The sequence below is a fragment of the Aspergillus pseudodeflectus genome (genome assembly GCF_044049435.1).
Source record: "Aspergillus pseudodeflectus strain CBS 756.74 chromosome Unknown BJX68scaffold_33, whole genome shotgun sequence".
In the NCBI taxonomy this organism is placed as follows: domain Eukaryota; kingdom Fungi; phylum Ascomycota; class Eurotiomycetes; order Eurotiales; family Aspergillaceae; genus Aspergillus; species Aspergillus pseudodeflectus.
This window is the reverse complement of record NW_027263809.1, coordinates 230,410-250,332: the sequence shown is the minus strand read 5'-3', so window position 1 is coordinate 250,332 and position 19,923 is coordinate 230,410. Positions and strand designations below refer to the sequence as shown.

General features: G+C 53.6%; 7 protein-coding genes across 7 annotated transcripts; 3 read left to right on the top strand and 4 right to left on the bottom strand.

Annotated features, from left to right (window-relative positions):
• Nucleotides 1-626: 626 nt before the first annotated feature.
• BJX68DRAFT_127645 (nitrogen regulatory protein area N terminus-domain-containing protein) lies at nucleotides 627-3,732 on the top strand. Its single transcript, XM_071036231.1, has 2 exons — nucleotides 627-1,318; nucleotides 1,406-3,732. The coding sequence occupies exons 1-2, from the start codon at nucleotides 831-833 to the stop codon at nucleotides 3,600-3,602; spliced, it is 2,685 nt and encodes an 894-aa protein (XP_070897116.1). The 5' UTR covers nucleotides 627-830; the 3' UTR covers nucleotides 3,603-3,732.
• Nucleotides 3,733-4,229: 497 nt separating this feature from the next.
• Nucleotides 4,230-5,755, top strand: BJX68DRAFT_127621 (IPI1/TEX10 family protein). Its single transcript, XM_071036230.1, has 3 exons — nucleotides 4,230-4,492; nucleotides 4,547-4,619; nucleotides 4,742-5,755. Exons 1-3 carry the CDS (start codon nucleotides 4,445-4,447, stop codon nucleotides 5,635-5,637), a joined length of 1,017 nt encoding a protein of 338 aa, XP_070897115.1. The 5' UTR covers nucleotides 4,230-4,444; the 3' UTR covers nucleotides 5,638-5,755.
• Nucleotides 5,756-6,464: 709 nt separating this feature from the next.
• Nucleotides 6,465-7,911, top strand: BJX68DRAFT_127530 (inorganic pyrophosphatase). The gene is made up of 3 exons (XM_071036229.1): nucleotides 6,465-6,801; nucleotides 6,860-7,331; nucleotides 7,400-7,911. The coding sequence occupies exons 1-3, from the start codon at nucleotides 6,694-6,696 to the stop codon at nucleotides 7,804-7,806; spliced, it is 987 nt and encodes a 328-aa protein (XP_070897114.1). The 5' UTR covers nucleotides 6,465-6,693; the 3' UTR covers nucleotides 7,807-7,911.
• On the bottom strand, nucleotides 7,912-10,024 carry BJX68DRAFT_127333 (nucleobase cation symporter-1 family protein). Its single transcript, XM_071036226.1, has 3 exons — nucleotides 9,637-10,024; nucleotides 8,941-9,575; nucleotides 7,912-8,874 (listed from the first exon to the last, which is right to left on the bottom strand). The coding sequence occupies exons 1-3, from the start codon at nucleotides 9,770-9,772 to the stop codon at nucleotides 8,017-8,019; spliced, it is 1,629 nt and encodes a 542-aa protein (XP_070897113.1). The 5' UTR covers nucleotides 9,773-10,024; the 3' UTR covers nucleotides 7,912-8,016.
• Nucleotides 10,025-10,276: 252 nt separating this feature from the next.
• BJX68DRAFT_268766 (uncharacterized protein) lies at nucleotides 10,277-11,188 on the bottom strand (the record flags this gene model as incomplete). The annotated part of the gene is made up of 1 exon (XM_071046171.1): nucleotides 10,277-11,188. The coding sequence occupies one exon, from the start codon at nucleotides 11,186-11,188 to the stop codon at nucleotides 10,277-10,279; it is 912 nt and encodes a 303-aa protein (XP_070897112.1).
• A 1,128-nt stretch (nucleotides 11,189-12,316) lies between these two features.
• BJX68DRAFT_127443 (putative G1/S-specific cyclin Pcl5) lies at nucleotides 12,317-15,373 on the bottom strand. Its single transcript, XM_071036228.1, has 2 exons — nucleotides 14,468-15,373; nucleotides 12,317-14,387 (listed from the first exon to the last, which is right to left on the bottom strand). Exons 1-2 carry the CDS (start codon nucleotides 14,898-14,900, stop codon nucleotides 12,724-12,726), a joined length of 2,097 nt encoding a protein of 698 aa, XP_070897111.1. The 5' UTR covers nucleotides 14,901-15,373; the 3' UTR covers nucleotides 12,317-12,723.
• A 3,271-nt stretch (nucleotides 15,374-18,644) lies between these two features.
• Nucleotides 18,645-19,836, bottom strand: BJX68DRAFT_241169 (uncharacterized protein). The gene is made up of 2 exons (XM_071040798.1): nucleotides 19,631-19,836; nucleotides 18,645-19,549 (listed from the first exon to the last, which is right to left on the bottom strand). Exons 1-2 carry the CDS (start codon nucleotides 19,646-19,648, stop codon nucleotides 18,866-18,868), a joined length of 702 nt encoding a protein of 233 aa, XP_070897110.1. The 5' UTR covers nucleotides 19,649-19,836; the 3' UTR covers nucleotides 18,645-18,865.
• Between the last annotated feature and the right edge of the window lie 87 nt (nucleotides 19,837-19,923).

The following is a 19,923-nucleotide window of genomic DNA, read 5'->3' as shown; positions in this document are numbered from 1 at the left end:
GACCTCATCGTCCTTCGCGTAGTATACTACCCCTCTTCCCGTCTTTTCTCTTCTTCTTCCACCTCTCACCCAATTCTCCCCTCCGACCCTTTCACAATCCCAATGCGCTCCGTGGGCTATATCTACAGGAGCTACACTCGCGGTCCCTTCACCACTGCGCCAATCCATTAACTCGGGGCCAATCCTTACCTGCCCCCACCAAAGAGAAAAGAATTTAAAGAAGGGCAAAAAGGCACAAATCAGAAAAGCGCAGCCAGAGTTCGACTACCGAAATCTTTTTTTATAGCAGTATTGAAGATCAAGGGAAGAAAAAGCAACCAGCAGCGTCTGGATCGCCTGTCTGCTCTCTCCCAAAACTGTCGGCGCTGGAGCAAGGACCAAAAAGAAGAAAAGAAAAGGAAAAAAAAAACCGGGGTATGCATTCAACAGAGGAATGTGTCTCATTCGCTCTGGAATCAATAATCGTCCTGCTGCTGAGTTGATCTCACCACTGACCCGATGCTAGCTTCCGCCGTGCTGCACCTTGCTCTGTTCCCTGTAACTCTTCGTTAACGGCGGGTAAGCTGGAATTCCTGCGTCCTGCTCTGGAGACTCCAGGCTGACTGTTCTCCGAGTGCAGAGCCAATTGCTGCCGTCCGCTCCTTTACTTCCGCCCCCCCTCGCGGACTGATCTCATCCTCTCGTCGCTTCTTATCTACACCTTACACCTCGAACCCTTCCCTATCCTGACTATCTCCCGTTTCTGTCTCTGTGCGCTCTCTTATCTGTTTTTTCCTTCTTCCTTGCGGGCTTCCAATTAGAGGAGCCCACGAGATTACCAACCCCAGATCATGTCTGGGTTGACTCTCGGCGGAGGCCCTGGCCGCGTGCGACCGACACAAACCGCCTCCGGCTTTGCCGTTTCCCATGATTTCACCAACCTCGATCGCTCGTCCTTTCCGGCCAGAGGCCCCGGCCAACACTCAGCCTCTTCGGCAGCCAACCACCCTTCCAACTTCTCCTCCCATCAGTTCGCTGAGCCCGCTCAGTTCTCAGACGACTTCTCTTTAGGCTCACCCCTCAGCCCCTCGGACTCGGCCCAGGACAACCTGCTCCACGACTCCCTGTTCCCCGAATTGAAGACTGGTGATGCTGCGAGAGGGTTCGACAGTCCTGATGAGATGCAGAGGAGGGATCCGCTAGCGACTCAGATATGGAAGCTTTATTCTAGAACAAAGGCTCAGTTGCCCAACCGGGAGCGCCTGGAAAATCTGACTTGGCGAATGATGGCTATGAGTCTAAGACGCAAGGAAAGGGAACGCCTTGAGCAACAGGCTCGGTACGACGTCATCTCGCCCTAGTCTAGTCCCTCTTGTTGTTTTTCCCATTTTTTTCGCCTCTTGCTAATTCCTTATGGCTCTACTAGCCTCGCCGCCAGGGACACCACCGTTCCTGGAATGAGTGGCATTGCCCAGCTCCGCTTGACCGACCAGTCCTCCAACAACACTCCTACCACAGCTGCCGATACGATCCCCGACCCGATGAACCTCGACGACTTCATTATTCCTTTCTCTCCTTCGGACAACCCGTCACCCCCAACAACAACGAAACACTCCGAGTCAACCACGGGCGCCATTGCTATCAAGTCCCGCAGGGACCAACAGCCTTCCGAAGCCACCCCCGTACCTGCGTCATTCCCCCATCCTCCCCAAGATCAACGAAGGAACAGCGAGTTTGGCTACGTGCCGCGCAGGGTACGCAAAACCAGCATTGACGAACGTCAGTTCTTCAACTTGCAGATTCCGTCTCGCAAGCGGCCAGCAGAGTCGTCTCCCCACGTGCCTCCCGTCTCCAACAGCATGCTGGCCCATGACCCAGAGTTTGCGGGTGCCGTGCCGGAGTATACTCTGGACGCTTCCTCTGGCCTTGCTCTGCACAACCACATGAATGCTCAACATCTCGCCGGTGTTCATAACCACACCTCTCCCGGTATGCCGTTCACTCTGGACACCTTCAATCTCGGCGAAGACCCCATCCTCCCGTCCGCCGGTCCTTACCAGTCCCATTTTACATTCTCTCCAAGCGAGTCGCCCATGACTACTGGCAACCCCTTCGCCAATCTGTACGCTCAGACTCCTATCGCCTCGTCCCTTAACTCGACCGACTTCTTCTCTCCCCCGCCCTCCGGGTACCAGTCGACTGCCTCGACCCCGCAGCCCACATACGATGGGGAGCAGTCCAAATACTTTGACATGGCTATCGACGCGCGGACCCAACGCCGTATCGTTCCCACCTATGTTACTCAACGGTCGTCCAACCTGTCTGCCTCCCTACAGCCGCGATACGTTTACGGCCAAGGGAACTCATCTCACGACGTATCGCATCAAGCTGCCCACATGAGCAACCCACCGTCTACTATGCACTCACCAGGTTTCTCTATTCCACAACATGTTGACCCCACGCAGGTCTTACCTCCCGGTGACTACACTAATGGCAACAATGCCGCCATGTTCACTTTCGGTGCTGACTCTGACAATGAGGATGATGATGGCACTCAATTCTCTAGCCGTGGACTGGCGATGCCGGCCGAGTTTGGCGACGAGACTCTCGGTGATCTAAACGGTGGCATGCAGTGGGATGCATCATACCCTGGCTCATACCAGTCTTTGCCTGGATTCGCTGCCCAGCATCGAAAGCATGTCACTATTGGATCTACAGATATGATGGAAACTCCAGGCGAGTGGAACCAGGGCAGCCTCGGCCGGACCCACGGATCGGCTGCATCCGTTAGTGAGGTTCGCAACCGGGATCAGGACCCTCGGCGCCAGAAGATTGCTCGCACGGCATCCACTCCAAACACAGCTCAGTTGCTGCGCCAGAGCATGAACCCGGCTCCTACTTCTCACACCTCTCCCAACACGCCTCCCGAGTCTGGCTTGAGCAGTGCCGCCCCATCTCGGCCCTCCAGCCCAGGTGGGACAAAGAATGGAGAGCAGAACGGACCTACCACATGCACCAACTGCTTCACACAAACTACCCCACTCTGGCGGCGTAACCCCGAAGGCCAGCCTCTGTGCAACGCCTGTGGTCTATTCCTCAAGCTGCATGGTGTGGTGCGTCCGCTCTCTCTGAAGACCGACGTCATCAAGAAGCGTAACCGCAACAGCGCAAACACCCTCGCTGTTGGCTCTTCGCGTGCGTCCAAGAAGTCGTCTCGCAAGAACTCGGTTCAGCAGGCGTCTGCATCTGTAGCAATCAGTCGCGCTCAAAGTGGAACCGCGTCCGAGTCGCCCCCAGCAATGCCAGGTGGATCGTCTCGAAGCTCCGGCGTCGTACCAATTGCGGCAGCGCCTCCAAAATCTACCCCGACAAACACTTCTCCAGGAGCGACCGGCCGTGGCGCGGTGCAGGTGGCACCGAAGCGTCAGCGCAGGTTAGAGAAGGCGTCCGAGGTCGATATGGCTGATGACGCCAGTCGATCCAGCACCTCCTCCGGTGGACGGTCCAAGGTGGTTGCTCTTGCTCCGGCAATGCCTCCCGCGGCGGTGAACCCCGCAAACCACAGTATCGCAGCTGGCCAGGGCGCGAGCCAAGAGTGGGAGTGGCTGACGATGAGTCTGTGATTTTCTTTTTCATCTCTTCCGTTCTTTCGACCTGAACGCTGGATACGCCTTTCCGAATTATCCTTTCCACTTCACTCCGCAGTGAATTTTTTATGCGACGACTATAGACCTGATGACTACTGAGCTGGGACTCTCGCTAGAAGGAGCAGGCGTTTGGTGATTGAAGCGGGACTTGACAGTCAGAACGGCTTCACGATGGTAATTGATGGTTGACGAGTGATGCAATTTCGGTTCGGTTATTTGTCTATGGGTCTTTTTTTCTACCTTAATTCCTTGGGCTGACGACAATTCCCGCCGGAGAGCAACACCAGTACGAAAACGTCTGTCTGGAAATCGTCATGTCCGCTATGCTTGTGATTGTGATTTCTGCTTGATACAACCGCGTCTGTCCGGAACCTGGCCATCGTCTTGTTTGTTTTTTTTTTTTTTTTGTTTTTTTCTTCCGATTCTTCTTTCTGTTGTTTGCATTCGAGGTCGACGGCCGGACAGAAGTGCGCATCTCTTTGCTTTCTTGTCATTAGTCAATAATAGACCATACTCTGCCTATCTACCGGGGTTTCTCGTAGCCAATCTTTATAAGCTCGAATTCGCGGAAATATGCAATCCGCAATCTGTGTTGCACCTGTAGCATCGTTGGGCTATCTGCAAGTCACGTGAGTCACGTGATGATATAAAATTTCCTGAACCCAGCCAGAAAACAAAACCTCACCTTTGATCAACCCAATTCAAAACTACACAAAACCGCTACATATACCGTCCAGTTGAGCTTTTTGGATACTCACTACAATACTGCAAAGCTCTGTTATCATCGTCGCCGAACCCACGCCAACCAGACAGTCAGAATGGGCGCCAGCGCAAAAAGGAAGAAGGAGAAGCAGAAGGATTTCCAGGTGCGTCGATTTTTGACTCAAGTAATAGAACAACCCGTACTGACCGAATTACAGAAACCCAAGTTGAAGGTCGGAAAGGCCAAGGCCAAGCCGGAGAACTTCACAGATACCAGCTTCAAGTCAAAATGTACGAATTTATCCTATCCAAGCTAAGAGGCTGGCTGGGGTGATGCATCATGCTTCAAGTCCTGCTGGCTGCATGCAATCCTGCTATTCTCGGTGGTATATGCATACTAAACGTTGCTACAGCAATCGTCCTAAACCAACAATCTCTAAAACTATCCGCCCCCTCGGCATCAACACAATTCATCCACCACCTCTCTCTCCTATCTAGCAAATCAGACTCGCAGCGCCGGGACTCACTCGCGCACCTCACAACGACAATCGCATCCCGACCGGTGAATTCCCCTCTCCCGCAACCCGTAAGTCTCCTCCTCCCGCACCTCCTCCCCTTAACCCTCGACGCAAACTCCGGCGTGCGGACAAACCTCCTCAAGCTCCTGCGCGCACTGCCGGAGTCTGACGTCGCCGACCACGTTGGCCAACTCCTCCCCTACATCCGCGCCGGGATGACACATCTCGCGCCGGATATCCGGGTGTCGAGCGTTGAGGTGCTAGGCTGGTTAGTCGAGGTTGCGGGGTCCGAGGTCGTGAGCTGTGCGGGCGGGTGGGTGAAGACGCTGAACTGTTTCCTGTCGGTGCTCGGGTGGCACACGGAGGCGTCGTCGAAGTGGACGACGAGCGAGACGAAGCCCGCGGCGAGTTTCGGCAAGGCGGGTGCCAAGGGGAAGCCGCAGGTGAAAGTGCTTTCTGTGCTTGCGGCGTTTCTGGATGCGGGGATTGGGTCGGAGGCGATTGGGGATGATGATGGGGATTCGGACATGGATTCGGGATTTCCGGTTCGGCAGTTTCGCGCGCAGATGATTCCGCAGACGGCGGCGCCGTATGCGTATCTGAATCTGTTTGGCAAGCCGCGGGATGAGGAGGGGGAGATGTATGAGACGCGGGAGGACCGGTGGAGGGTATTTGAAGCGAGGTTTTTGGCTGCTGTTGAGAAGGGCGTCGAAGGAGCGCGGGCTGAGGGGGGCGAGGTTGGCAGGGCGAGTGCGGGAGTTAGGAAGGTGCTGGTTGAGGCGAGGGGGTGATTCGACAGCGCGCGATCTACGAATAAGGAGAGAATGGAATGGGAACTTGAGGCCTAAATGGGCATATTTTGCCAGCGCGAAGGGCGTCCATCCCGCCTCTACTGATCGGAAGCAAGCACAACAGGCGATTTTCGACACGAGAACATGTTCCTGCTTGGACAAGATTGACAAATGACATGGCAAACGAATTCGCATCATGAGCGCTCAGCGATGAAACCGGCACATCAAACACTACGATGCCTCGACGCCTTGGTCCTCATGTGCAGAGCCGGATACTCATGAACCAAAGGCATCATCGTCAACTTCGATATTTCCGTCGCACCTTCCTCATCCTCTCAGACAACCGTCCACCAGGGGAGGAACGACCAAGAGTACCTGCCATATTTGGAGCAAGCTATGCATCGGTCGTACCTTCCTTGGAATATAGCTAGATAGGTACGCTTAAGGAAAGAGCGAATATCGCACCTTCTGTATTCGATTATGAAATTTGAGAGGCAAGTGATAAGTTCTGTACTTTGGCTGTCTACGCACGTGCTCTTATCCCGTAAATTGCGTTATCAGACCAAGCGAACAACACCCCCACCCCCGTGCCTTGGCGATTAAATCAGCAAGGTGATCCAGCACACGGAAATGATCCGAAGGCAACAAGCACATAAATCGGAGTTGGAGCACCTGCGCAAGGAAGCCAGGCACTTCGCGAAGCCCACGTTGAGCGATGCCAGCTCCCCATTCGCCGAGCGTACATACTGGAGCCGGGTACTGGACATGGCGTCTTGGCCCTCCGCGACGCCAAGCGCGGGAATCCAACTTCACCCTGCACGTGGGCTCCAGCAACACCTTCGATTCAACAGCTGCTCTGGAGAAACTTCCTGGACTCAGCTTCTAAAGCTTCTAGTGTTGTTTCCGCTGGGACATCGGGAGATTGTCTGCCAGCCATGGCGCGAGATTGTGTTATATGTAGGGCTGATACGCCTGTTCTTTAAGAACCTTCTCTGTTTTTCTTCTGTTGTCGATCTGTCCTCTGCACCTGAACAGTAGTTGCTGTCATCGTTTAACATGTTCAGCACGAGTTTCGCCTTCGCTTTTCTGCCTGCCCTCGCGGCCGCTGCGAGCTTCGACTACGATGCTCTCAGCCTGCGGACCGTTGGTGGCCGCAACACTCTGGTACCTACCTACCTCCCCAATCGAACCTTACCTTTAAACCTATACTAAGAATGCCTAGGAATGGCGCGTCTGGCTCGAACAAAACGGCTCCCCAATCTCCTTCTGGCACGACGTCCCCCTCTACCCGAACGAAACCAACAAACAAATAATCAACTTCGTCGTCGAGATCCCGCGCTGGACAGACGGCAAGATCGAAATCAAGCGCGACGAGCCCCTGAACCCGATCTTCCACGACGACCGCGACGGCCTCCCGCGGTACGTCGAGTCCGTCTGGCCGCACAAGTCCTACCCGTTTTTGTACGGGTCCATCCCGCAGACGTGGGAGAGCCCGAACTTTGAGCATGATTTCACGAACGAGCCCGGTGACAATGATCCCATGGATCTGTTTGATATTGGGCAGGATGGAGGGTATACGGGGCAGGTGAAGCAGGTTAAGATCCTCGGTGCGCTGGCGCCGAATGATGGTGGGGAGACGGATTGGAAGGTTTTAGGGATTGATATTAATGATCCCATTGCAGAGTTTGTCAACAGTAAGCCACCAGCCCGCTCATTTGCTTTCCCCTCTAGATAGAGGACACGATATCTAACAACAGTATAGACTTCTCCGACGTCGAAAAATACCGGCCGGGTCTGATCCAATCCTACCGCGACTGGTTCACCTACTACAAGGTCGCGCGCGGCGACGACGTGATTCCCATCGTCGGCGACAGCTATGTAAACTCGACCTTTGCAACCGCCGTCGTCGAGCAGAGCCACGGGTATTGGCTGGACCTGATCAAGGGCGAAGTCGACAGCAACGAGATCAACTACAACCAGACCTCGCGGCCGGATATCAAGGGGAGCTATGTGTCGAAATGCAAGGCGACGGATTTTGGGATCCCGAGCGAGTCGGATGAGAAGCCTGCGGCGGAGAAACTAAAGAGGTTTGAGCAGTGGTTTTATCTTGGTGAGGATTTTCAGTTGATTGAGGAGAATGTTGTTGGTGGGGTTGAGGAGGAGGAGTAGGCATTCTTGGGGATGGGGATGTTTAAGATGATATCATACGGAAGCATAGATTAGCATGAGTGGTATATAGATGTCTCCTTCGAAGAGTGGTGTATCATACCATAACCATAATGGCTCTTATATAACCAAGTATCAAAGCATTGATCGCCGTCCTCCCATCCGAGTCTAGCCATCCATCCTCGCTCATACGACAGTATATACTCAACCAAACTAGGGATAACTAAACCCCTTCTCCTTCCCAGCCCTAACAACTTCGCCCTGCTCTTCCCCCATTGAAATCCCCTCAACCATATTCCCCTCGCGGAGGTCATAAATTTCATCCGCCAGCACTGCCCTATGCACTAGACTCTCATCACACGGAAAGACCATCGAAAGCGCCACATAAACAATACTCGTCCCCACAAAGCCCAAGATCCACCCAAACTGGTACGGGTGGACCCCGACGCCAACGTCGATGTTGCTATTCACGGAGTTAATCAGCCCGGGCAGCGAGGGGACGACGCCGACTAGGAACGCGACGATCGCGCGCCAGTTGAATAGCCAGTCATTGAATCTGTATGTCCTATTCGAGGGCTGGTACAGCGCAAGCGTATCGTACTTCCGATCCTTAATGACCCAAAAGTCCCAGAGCATGATTGCCGCAATAGGGCCGAGGAAGATCGCGTACGCAGACATGAAGTTTAAAAAATTCCCCGCGGACGCGAGGATCTTCCAAGGGACGAGGGCCCAAGACAGTATCCCACAGATAATCTGCCCGCGGCGCAGGTTGACGTACTCGGGAAACAGAGCCATGAGGTCATTTGCGGCGGATATGGAGTTTGCGCTGATGTTTACGCCGAGGGACGCGAGGGCGAAGGAGAAGGCACCGAAGAAGCGGCAGGCCCGGCTGGACCAGTGACTTATCAGCACGATGGGGTCCCAGGGGATTGTTGCGGTGTTGTAGCGCGACCAGCCGGCGGAGGAGGCTACGATGCCGATGAAGGAGATGAAGGTGAAGATTATGGGGAGGAGGGGGATGTAGAGGATCTGCCACTTTGGGGAGACGCGGGAGTAGCGTGAGAAGTCGGACTATTAGCTGTATGTTAGCAATGCCATTCGAGCATAAACAGGAGTAGGTGAAGGGGGCGAGTATACCTGGTTAACACTCAACGTCGCATAGTTCCCCAGCACACTCGTCATACTTGCAAGAAACACCCAGCTATACTGCGACCCCGAAACAGTAGGCTTCTGCTCAAAGATCGGCCCAGCGCCCTCGGCCACAAACGCCCAAATGAGGATTGCAATCCAAGCAGCCGGGACGATGACCGTCTTGGCCAGAAACAACCACCTTGCCTTGTTCGGATGAATGCACAAGAATGGGAACTGCACAATGAAGAAGATCAAATACGCAATCATTGTATTCGTCTCGATTCCCTGGTCTTCAGGGATCGTATTCCGCATGGTCAAGAAGGACGGCCAGATAGCACCGATCATCGCCTTGACGGCATTGGCGCCGTTGACGTTTTGAATGGCGAACCAGAAGATAGCAAGGATGGAGCGTGAGACGATGGCGACGTATGAGCCCGTGAACCCCCAGCTTGCGCGCGCTATTACAGGGAAGGGAATATGGTAGATTGCGCCTACGGCACCGTTGGCGGCGATGACGAAGGAGATGATGAAGAAGGATAAGGCGACAATTCCGATGCTTTCGCGCCATGAGAGGCCGACGGCGATAATGCTGGACGCGAATTGCCATGTTGCAGAGTTAAAGGCGTCGGAGATCCAGTATGCTGTACAGTGCATATAGTTAGTAATCTGAGTTGTGGGGGTATGCATCTGGGAAGTGCGTACAGACGAAACTAAGGGGTCCCCAGAGTCGCCCTGCACGAGGAACAGGGTCGAGATCGAGATTCGTCCAGCGGGCATTGCCCTCGGCAAACGCCGATTGTGACTGATCGACTCGGAGGTGAGGACGGCGGAACCTCATCGTGTTAAGGTTGTTGGATTGTATGTGAGTAGGTTACTCGACAGCAACAGCAGGAGACCAGGAGTGGGAGTCGGGGTGGCAGGCAGTGGTGTTGTCATCGGCGGAAAAAGCAACAAGGGTAGATCTCAATGCGGAGTTACACAGCAACTTTAAAGGAACCGGATACAACATGGCGGTCGACGAGATATGCAACACCATGCTAATTCTGGGGAGATAAGGCTGGAGATAAGTGAATTCAGGCGCTTATTGGTGGGCGCAGACCAGGGTTCTGGTGCAGCTTATCTCTTATCCTCGGGCGACATCAGAACAGGAACAAAGTATATTCTTGTTTTGCCGGAATACGATGGTCTCTTGGAGTCGCTGAATATCAACAGCCAATCCATGCTTCTCCCCTCAGCCACCACAGCCCAGAATCTGCCCGACGCGCTCGGCACAATCACACCACAACCCCCGCAATCGCTATCGCATATCGCATATCGCCGCGTCCTCAGCTCTTTGACCCTCTTACTCAGTCTCCCCCGGAAGTCTGACATCCTCCCACCCACGGCCATCGCCAACACCCGGCAGACTGCCCCTGCGACGAATTCCGTTCCACTCCGTGACGTTCATCCACCCGATCTGCTGGAACCCACCGAACCCGCCAATCCAATAAACCTGGGTAACCACCATCTTGGCCCAGAAGCTCCCATGCGGGGAACCCGGGCGGCCGGGAAGCCAGACCTGCGAGTCGGGATGCGACCTGGTATAGCACGAGCGCAGCGCTGACTCCGTCTGCTTGGGCACGGGAGTCTCAAAGGGCTCAATATACCCGAATAGAGTCACTCGCGGCAGACCCGCCGGGCTGAGCGGGAAGCCGGGGAACACGGGCTTGGTGTCGTTGAGATGGTCCCACCAGTCGATCGAGAGACTGAGGTTTGAGCCTGCCGCTGTGTTGCGGAAGGTCGTTGCGACGTACAGAGCCAGGAAAGTGGGGCTGCCATCTCCGCCGTTGCCAGTATCTGTGGGGAGTGCTTCGTCGCAGTCTGCAAAGTACTCCTTGAGACTAATGGACTGGCCCGCGACCTCGGCTGGTGCGTGGCTCTTGGGTGGCAAGGGGTCCGGGAAGACAGTTGAAACTACGCCGGAGGTAGATAGAGCCAGAAGGCGTCGTGCCATGAGAGTTGATACCCACCACGAGGGAGCAAAGATAGACTCATCCGAGCCTTCCTCGGACTCGGAGTCCACGAATACGGCATCGTGCTCGACGGCCTGCTCGAGCGGGGTGTTCGGCAACGGGTTCTGGCTCTCGCTCAAGAAAACCTGACCCGCGACCTCCGAGTCAGCGTTGAAAGCCGCTACAGGAGTAGCCGTAATACACTGAGGTAGCGCTCCGAGAAGGAGGAGCCCGTGGGCGAGCCTAGTCACAGAAGGAGTCATGGTGAGCAGTCCGTTGAAACGGCACCAGAAGATGAAACAAAAGACGCTGAAGGAGTTGTCTCGAAGAGAGAAACTAGAGCAAGAGACCCTGGTCGATCCCACGGATGATCCTCTACGAAACAGGACAGAGGGACGGGGCAAGGGATGAAAGAAAAGAGGGGAAGAAGACCAAGAGCTGTATCCCGGAATGACCCAGGTGACTGAGCTGATTGCTGGTCTTGGCCTAGTCAATGTTCCGCGTGGTCTGATCTTATCAGATCGAGCTAGGCAGGAAGTAGCTAGCCTAGAAAAGTAGTCATGTGAATCCAGGCGTAGAAATTACATAATCAGACTTTACTGCTGCCTTGCTGCCTTGCTGCCTTTATGCCTTTTATGCCTCGATGCCTGATGGGCCCAAGCTCCTTTGTGCCTGGTTGCCTGGCACGGCACAAGCCCCCTGTGCCTCAGAGCTCAGGCGCCCGATTATCGCCACCTGATCAGCAGCCTCCCTGACTCATAGTTCCAGAAAATGAAACCCAAAGAATTCCAAACCTTGTGGCCAAGCCTCGTCTTCTCGCCCCGATGCCGGCTGAGGCGAGCTGAGCGCAATGACTCACAATCACCAAAATCTGCCTCATGTTACTTGGATGGAAGTGGGGGGCATCACCTGAGCAGAACACCCTCCCTGCTATCGTGCGATTTAGGCCGGACGTTCTGGTTGGAAGCGTCGGTGAGGGGCTAGTGGTAGGTATCTCGTCCACGCGGGCTGGATGGCATGGTTGAGTGGACTGAGTTCTCGCTTACGGTAGGACTGGAAAGCTTCGTATGATAGGCCTGTTCAACTATTTGTACGTTAACTTCCTCTCAGGTGATGCCATCCACGAGGACGTAGAAATAAAGTCACAAATCAAATCAAATAAAAACACAAAAACCTGAGAGGACTCCGAGGGACCCCTGTGAACTCCACCTGACTGCAGTATGCAATCCTATATCCCCTACTCCGTGGTTGAGATGGCGACACCAGGTTGCAGACAAGTAAATCAATCCATTCCATTCCCTTTCCCACCACTCCGGTTCGTATGAAAGTAGCAGATCAAACCAAATAAGTCAAAGAAACATCAATGAATGCAATAGTCCCACTCCGACATACATCATACACCAGCGAGCCGGACCAAGCTCACCGAATATCAGACGCTATAAGTCAAGACCAGACTCCCTCTCCAAAGCCCAACAACGGTAGGGTATATACAGTGAGGAGCTGAAAAAAAGACACGCTTTTTCCCATTCGCGAAAAAAAGGACTTCCGAGACAAGTTCGTGGTGAACTTTTCCCGGCCCATGTGTCTCTTCCTTTGCGCCGTTGAGGAGTTCAGAAAGAGAGCGACTCGGTCGACGAGTCGAAGAGCCGGTACCAATAGAAAATTATGCAATAAGCAGTGTAAAAGATAGCAACTTTTCCTTTCTACACAAGAAAAGTAATCGCAGCCGCATTCATAACAGGACCAAGAGCGTAGGGAGGATGGGAGTCCGTTTCATGACAGAGATCGTCCGATTCGGTCAGCAGTCTGCGCGCAAGGCAGGGGGGAGAGCCACCTTCCTTGCTTCACCGCCGCAGCAAGCACGCTTGATGCCTGCAGGGCCCGAGAGCGGAGCACCAAAGCCGAGGGCGCTAAGCGACGGAAGTGAAGCGGAAGAATGCCTTTCTGGGTCTGAGTTACGCAACAATTCCGCAAGATGGCCTTCCGGAAGCACTGTCTTCTCATTAACGGCATCCGAGCGCATCAATTGGCGCACTTGGCGCTGTAGCTGGAGATCCTCAGATCCAGTTCGGCCTCGCTTGCGGCCTTGCCGACGTTGAGAGCCTTGACGGTTTGAACCCGATAGTGCTCCGGAAAGTTGGCAAAGACTCTGAGCAGCCTCGTGTGTGATGTCACCTGGTGCGCCTAAAGAAAAGCCGGAGAAATCCGGAACGTCGTTAAGTTGCAGAATTGTCTCAGGAGAGTTGGAAGCATCGCTGAAAGAAATTTCATCGATAGGAGACGCCATAGGCATGTGCTTCCGCGTCTCCTTCAAGGACTGGCCGGTGCATCGCAGGGTTGCCTGCATCGCCAGACTAGGCAAAGTAGGCGCGGTACACCCGTAGGAACTAGACAAAGAGGAGCGGGAGGACTGGGAGGACAGTGTCGAGACATCCGAGATCATCGACTCGGGGGACGACGCAGATGAGGTCGAGCGAGCAAGTGACGACCGGCGCATGAAAGTTGGGAAACTGTCCAGTGAGCTGGCCCTGGAGCAAAGCGACATTGACGGGCGCTGGTCGTAGATCGACCGCGCTGTACACATGCTTTGCGACATGGCAGCACACATTTGTTGCCGGTAAGACGGGCGGTAGCTGCCGCTCACAGCAGGAGTGGAAGCATTGCTCGACTGGGGAGTCATCTGAGGCGTGGGTAGCATACCGAGCCGAGGGATTGGAGGGAGGGATGGAAGAGTAGTCTCTGATCTGTTGTTCAGCCCCGAGATCTGCGAGATGGTAGGGAGGCTGCTAGGCTCAGCACTCAACGACGGAGGGTAGATTGATCCTCTTGTGCAGGTGCTGCGGGGCGATGGAGAATCGCATGCGAAACCGCCGTCAAATCCTCCCACGCTGCTGGGAGTCATGGGCTCATTGTCAATTTCATCTAGCTCTGGAGTAAGCTTTGGAATGACAGTGCGCCATGACTGCCCGTCAAGTGGGAACATGCTGCCCGCGCCCGGAGTGTACTTCAGAACAATATCCGTCCAGCGTTGGAAGGTGGCCTCGGGGATGTGAAGCCGCCAATCAACAGCTTCGAGGAACATAAGCTCGTTCTGATTGATTTCTGTCGTGTTCAGTCCGGAAATCTTGCTCCACGCGCGAGCCGAGTAGTTCCGGTCCTGAAGATATTTCGACGCAAGGATCAGAGCTGCCAAGAACATGCGTCGGCCACACTGCATGGCCCGGCAAGCCGGCTTCGCCCTTGATTGATCCTGCGTGAGATCGGGGTTTGGCACGTGCGACTTGACCTTAATCAAGTAGTAGAGGGCTACCTGCAACGTGCTGTAGCTTGTCCGGGAACGACGAAGTGTTTCTTGGATAAAAGTGCGCAGGGGTAGCACACCCTTGGATCCAGTGGTCGAATCACTTCGAAGTGATACCGCGGACAAAGGCCAAATAATTTCGACGATCAAGGACGCAGTGTCTTGATAGAAAAAGAAAAAAAGAATCTTAGCAACAAAACTCCGAAACTCCAAACCGGGATTGTTTGCATTCCGTACTCACCGACAAGATTGTCAACAAAGTTGACCTTCCGCTCAGATTGCCGTAGAAGGCATGGCGGAGGGCGCGTACATGATACGCCGCTGGACTGCAGACCACTGCTTGTGCGTCGGGGGTGCTTACGCAACTCCGCCGGAACAGCGGCATCAGCAGCTTTGGGGGCAGTCCCCCTAAGAGAACCACGCACACCACCAGTGGCACCTAGTCCCCTACCTCCGGCATGGTATTCACTTTCATTCTCCCAGATCACATCAACAGAGCTTGTCGACGTCGACGAGATAGAACTTTGAGTGGAGACCGCATCTAGTGAGAAGACGGAGGAAGAGGAGGAGGAGGCCGAAGAAGAGATCGATGAGGCATATGGGTGCGGACAAGACGCCTTAAATGGGATGCCTTGGTTTGAGTCCCTCAAACCAAACACGTCGATCCCTGTCATATCCGATGTACTGTATCGTCTCGCGACCTAAAACACTCTCAAACAAGTGTGGTTATGTCAAGAGTATTCCGAATGTGTTTCGTAGCCGTATGATCAACAGTTTGTTCGAATATAGAAGAAGGCGATGTGGTGATATAGTGTAACCGTGAGTTTGTCAAAAATACCGTTGTGCAATTATCCGTGAACGAGAAGCGATAAGACAAGGAACCGTCTTGATTTCGCAGGCGACGGCGAGCCTAAGAGCGATGATACTCCAGTTTGAAGTAAAGTATCGAGGTAGTATGGGTTAGGAAGTTGGATGTAGTGTCATCCAACAGAGGTCGAGGCGGTTAGGGTAGGTAGGTATAGTCGGAAAGTAGTGACGAAGGGGGATAACGTGGCAAAGGAAGGAAAGGTAAGAGTCACCGTCTAATGTTCCGGTCACCAGGTGTAGAGTCCAAATAGATCAAGCCGAATGTCGAGAGGGCAGAGACACACGTCAAGTATGGCTGACGTGACTCTTCAAAGACAGATGTTGTATAGGAGATGACTCAGTAAGAGGCAACAATCATGCCAGCGAGGACTCGATGATCTGGGGTAATGGATTCTGCAATACAGGTGACCGGAACAGTAGATTTTGAGGCAACAGGGTACATTTTGAGACCGAGAGGCGAACTGAAGGTATAGAAGGGGGCCGATAGAACGGCGGACCGACAAGGGCAAGCAGGCAGGTACGAGGTCGTCCGGCGCTTGTCCAGGCAGTCAACGGTCTAATCGGGAGGCAAACACGAGATCAAGGGACGATGATGAGGGAGAGAAACAGTCGTTATGAGGCTCGGCTAGGCTGATGTGAGAGAGAACTAGTCAGCAAAGAGAGCTCTGGCATTTATGGATCCTCTGGCGCCTGTTTTATGACTCCCACTTCAATGGCGAACGGGGAGAAACCAAGGGTCCGCCGTCTGGTGACTATACTGGGGGAGAGCGGCGGAGTCCAAGCCAAATGACTAACTTCGGGGCCCAGTCCCAGACCAAAGACGACGTATGATGCTTGGGTCAGGCAGAAGAAAGGGGAAAGGACAACTTGTGGCACCAAATGAAGGAACAATAAGAAGAGAGGATTTGCAAGACAGTCCTGAGCAGAGGGTTACTCACCGTGTGGCCAGTGGCAAGAGTGGCGGAACTGGAAGGGAGAGCGCGGATGCAGGGACCACCAAGAAGGCAAAAAAAAACACCGAAAGAAAAGAGGAAAGCAAGAGGGCTAGACAAGCAAATAAATCATCGAGAGTAGTAGCAAGAGGGAATGAGAAAGGCGATATAGAAGTTAAAGTCGACAAAGGATAGAAGGGCAAGAGGGAGGAGTCGGGTCAGCCCTGAGGAAAGAAGAGGGAGAGAAGGGGACTCTGGGATCGGAAGACGAGGCAGTGGCAGTCGCTCACTCACTCTGACGGGTGCGGATATCGATGACTCTTTCGTCTTCACCTCCATCCAGCCTCGACACAGCCTGACTTGGGCAGTTTCTCGATTTTTCTTTTCTATAATTATGCCCTGCTATACCTCATAATTCGGCGATTATTTTCGATAACCTCATACCCTCCTCAAGCTACCTAATTTCTGCTTTCTACCTGGACGGCTCACCCCTGCCACCCAACCCCACGGCGTTTTTTGCTCCTTGGTTCTGTTCCTCGCTATTGTCCCTGGTCTCCGAGTTGGTCTTTTGAACTGTCAAGATAGTCCTATCACGATAACCGTTGGCTCCTGACAGATATCAAGAGATAGGGATGGAGTCTGTACGGAGGAGACAATTGAGGCTGGACACCCCTACCCCAAACGTCATAGATTTATCGCCCGCCTCGACTCTCTATACTCCGTAATCAGTTCTGGGGGCATTCGACTTGACTTCCACTGCCATACTTTAATCAGACTAGCAGTAGCGCGATATCGGCTAGTTGGGATGGACAGCAAGATGCGATCATGGTTGGACGCGCATGTGTGTAAATCCGAAGAGGGCAACCCAGTCTCCAGCCGACCGTCCGTCATTCGATGAGAGGACCGGATGGCATGAACACCCATAAATCCGTTCAAGCACCTGGAAGCGGCCATCCAGTTGGATTCACTGCGTTGGCCGGTGATGTGGAGGGTGACGGCCCAAACGAAAGAAAAATTCGGTGGTCAGCCAACCACCGCGAATGGATTTGCCAGCCACGCCACCTTGACCTACCCGTGAACTTTGAGCTCATCTGGGCAAGTTGTCTGAAAGTCGAGGATATCGAGTTTCGTTGTCACGGCCTTGATACTCCATTCTGCCCTTATCTTTGCCGTCGCAGAGTCCCCATCGCCGAGGATATCACAAGAAGCCAGACTCCAACACCGAGACTCGGAACCCGGTTGCCCGCAGAACAAAATCAAATGACTGACAACTGGCTGTGGAACCAGCAGGCAGCATCTTCCAGATGGCTTGGCTTCCATCCAATCGAAGGCTGTCTGGAAAGAGCTTTTGCAGGGCGCTTGACCTGAGTCAGCGCTTGGTCTATCCTCCCATTCCGTCTCCGATCTTTGACCGTTCGTAATCACGAGTGTCATACTAACCGCCACTATAGCCCTTCCACGAGCCTATTATTATTGCGTGGTGTTGTGTCGCGGTTCAACCAGCAACAACATGAAACTCACGACTAACTTTGAGCTCGTATCGCACCACAACGTCACTGAATTCTTTTTCTTTCTCTATAATTAAAGTCGCGCAGCCGCGAGCCAGGCGGAGCAAGGCTACGCAGGTAGCTGAGGACAGGCGATATCCTAAGAATAGCCCAAGGCCTCAGGCTTCACAGCTCAAACTCCCACTGCCACTGCCACAGGGCTTGGCCTCGGAGTTGGATAAACCTTTACAGTGCGAACATCTGAAGAAATTCCCTACTTTACCCGTGCCCCACGTACTTTGAGTCATGTCTCACTTGCCCAATGAGACGTTGCCCATTTCGGCTTTTCCCCAATCGTTATGGATCACCTGTTGGCCTTCCCCGCGAGGCTTTGTGAACCTTGTACGCTTCGAACTCTCGGCGACGGAAAGTTCGAGAGACAAAGGTACACAGTAACCATGCACCATTATCAAGGGCCTCGTCATCTACCTAGGAGAGGACAGTCACAGAGGTGAGAGCATCATCCACGCGGCCAGGGAGGAATCGATTTCGTAAGAGATTTTTGCCGGAACACGTACCGGATGCAGAGTAGTGGCTCTCCGCATTAGGAAGGTGACTAGCCATGCATTATGAGGCCATGATGAGTCGATGCCTCCATAATTTAGCATAATTCCACGGGATACTTTGACCTCCGGCTCTTTCGGTAGCCTCAGGCTACAACATTTATGCCCCTAGGTATAAGTTGTACAGTACTCTGTACATGAGCGATACTTTGTTGATTTGCAGAGTCTCTTAGATATGTGACATCCACTGGCTCAGTACATTCCTTATCTAGTAATCATACACTGCTTTCCCTTTGAAGCAAGCTGGCGCCGGTTGGCTCTGTCAACTGCGAAGTTACGCAACTATATATTTCGGTCTTACCAGGGACAACTTGGCTCCAGACGACATCAAACTCTTCGGTTGAATTGGAAGTGAGCGGCGGCTGTATCCAACCCGCAAGGTAGCTTGGGAAAGCTCTACAATAATTCCAAATTCATGATTAATACGGCTGAGGAGCTCCTTCGTGTACTCGGTAGGAGAAATCTAGTAGGTAGAACCGCCCTGTATCGATATTTCTCATTCCCCCAAGGCTTCGTTGTAGGCCAACAAACATGAATATCCGCTCAATAGATTATATGCAGAGCCCTATGAAAGCTCTCTAATCATTATAAACACATAAAAGGAACCCTCCTTCCAACCGGGTATATCCCGCGCAAATAGCCAGATCGGGGCAGAAAAGAACCATAGGCGTCATACTCTCCTCCTCGAACACGCACCGAAGGCGCCCCGAGGGTATACAGTAGTGATATACTACCTCCCTAGCCTCCCACCACCCCCGGCCGCCATCGCCGCACCCGTCGCCCCAGCCGAAGCATCATGCACAACGCAAAGCAAGTACTTCTTATCCGGAACCACTACAATCTCATGCTTCTTCGTCCGTAGCCGGAGTAGCTTCACCTCGTCGTCGTCCTGGCCCTCCCCACCGTCCGCCTCCGCGTCTTCTCGACCAGTCCCCGTACCCGCACTTGCGAATCCACCACCATTCCCAGCGCCGTTCACCTTCGCAAACCCGCTCTCGGAGCCCTTACTCCCACTCTCTCCCACCGGATTCGAGAGAATCAGACTCAAATTGGACGCACTGGATACAAAGGCGAAGATATGTGCTGCGAGAGCCTCAGGTTGGGAGGGCTGGTAGGGTGGTCTCTGCTGTGATTGTGTTTGCGTTTGTGTTGGGGAATGTTGCGTCGGTTCTGCGGAGGGCGAGGATGTAGTCGGTGTAGCGCTTGGGGTGGTGAGGGTGTCTTCTGTGCCTGCGGCAGATGGTACGGCGGTCAGCGGTGAGGTTTCGCTTCTTGTACGTTTTGGCGGGGCCAGGAGGCCGGTGATCTGGATTATGGAGCCGTCTTTACGCGAGAGGATGAGGGTTGATTGCACGCCGGGCCGGGAGGTGAGGTGGGAGAGGAGCGCAGAGACGTGTTGGGGGATCTGAGGGGACTAGTGGGTGTATTGCATCAGTATGTACCTGTCGACAGTGATGAGAGGGCCGGGTGCGGCGAGTGGGAGGAGGGAGCTTACTGTTGTTGAGCTCGCCATGTTGAGTTGTGCTGTTGCGGGGAGCTTAGGTGAAGCCGAGTCGGGAATTATTCTGGTGGTGCCACGCGGATTGGAGTCTTCTCAGAACACTGGAACAAGAACTCGGAGTGATTTAAGGTCGAGTATGGCAAGGAGCCGGGGTAAGCATTTGAAGCGTTGTGATTGAAGCTATTTGTTTGTTGTCGACGAAGCTCAACCATTAGTTAACTAGTAAGTTTGTTAACTAGTTAACATCATGAACAAAAACAGATGACTAAGCATCTGCTGCATGCGAT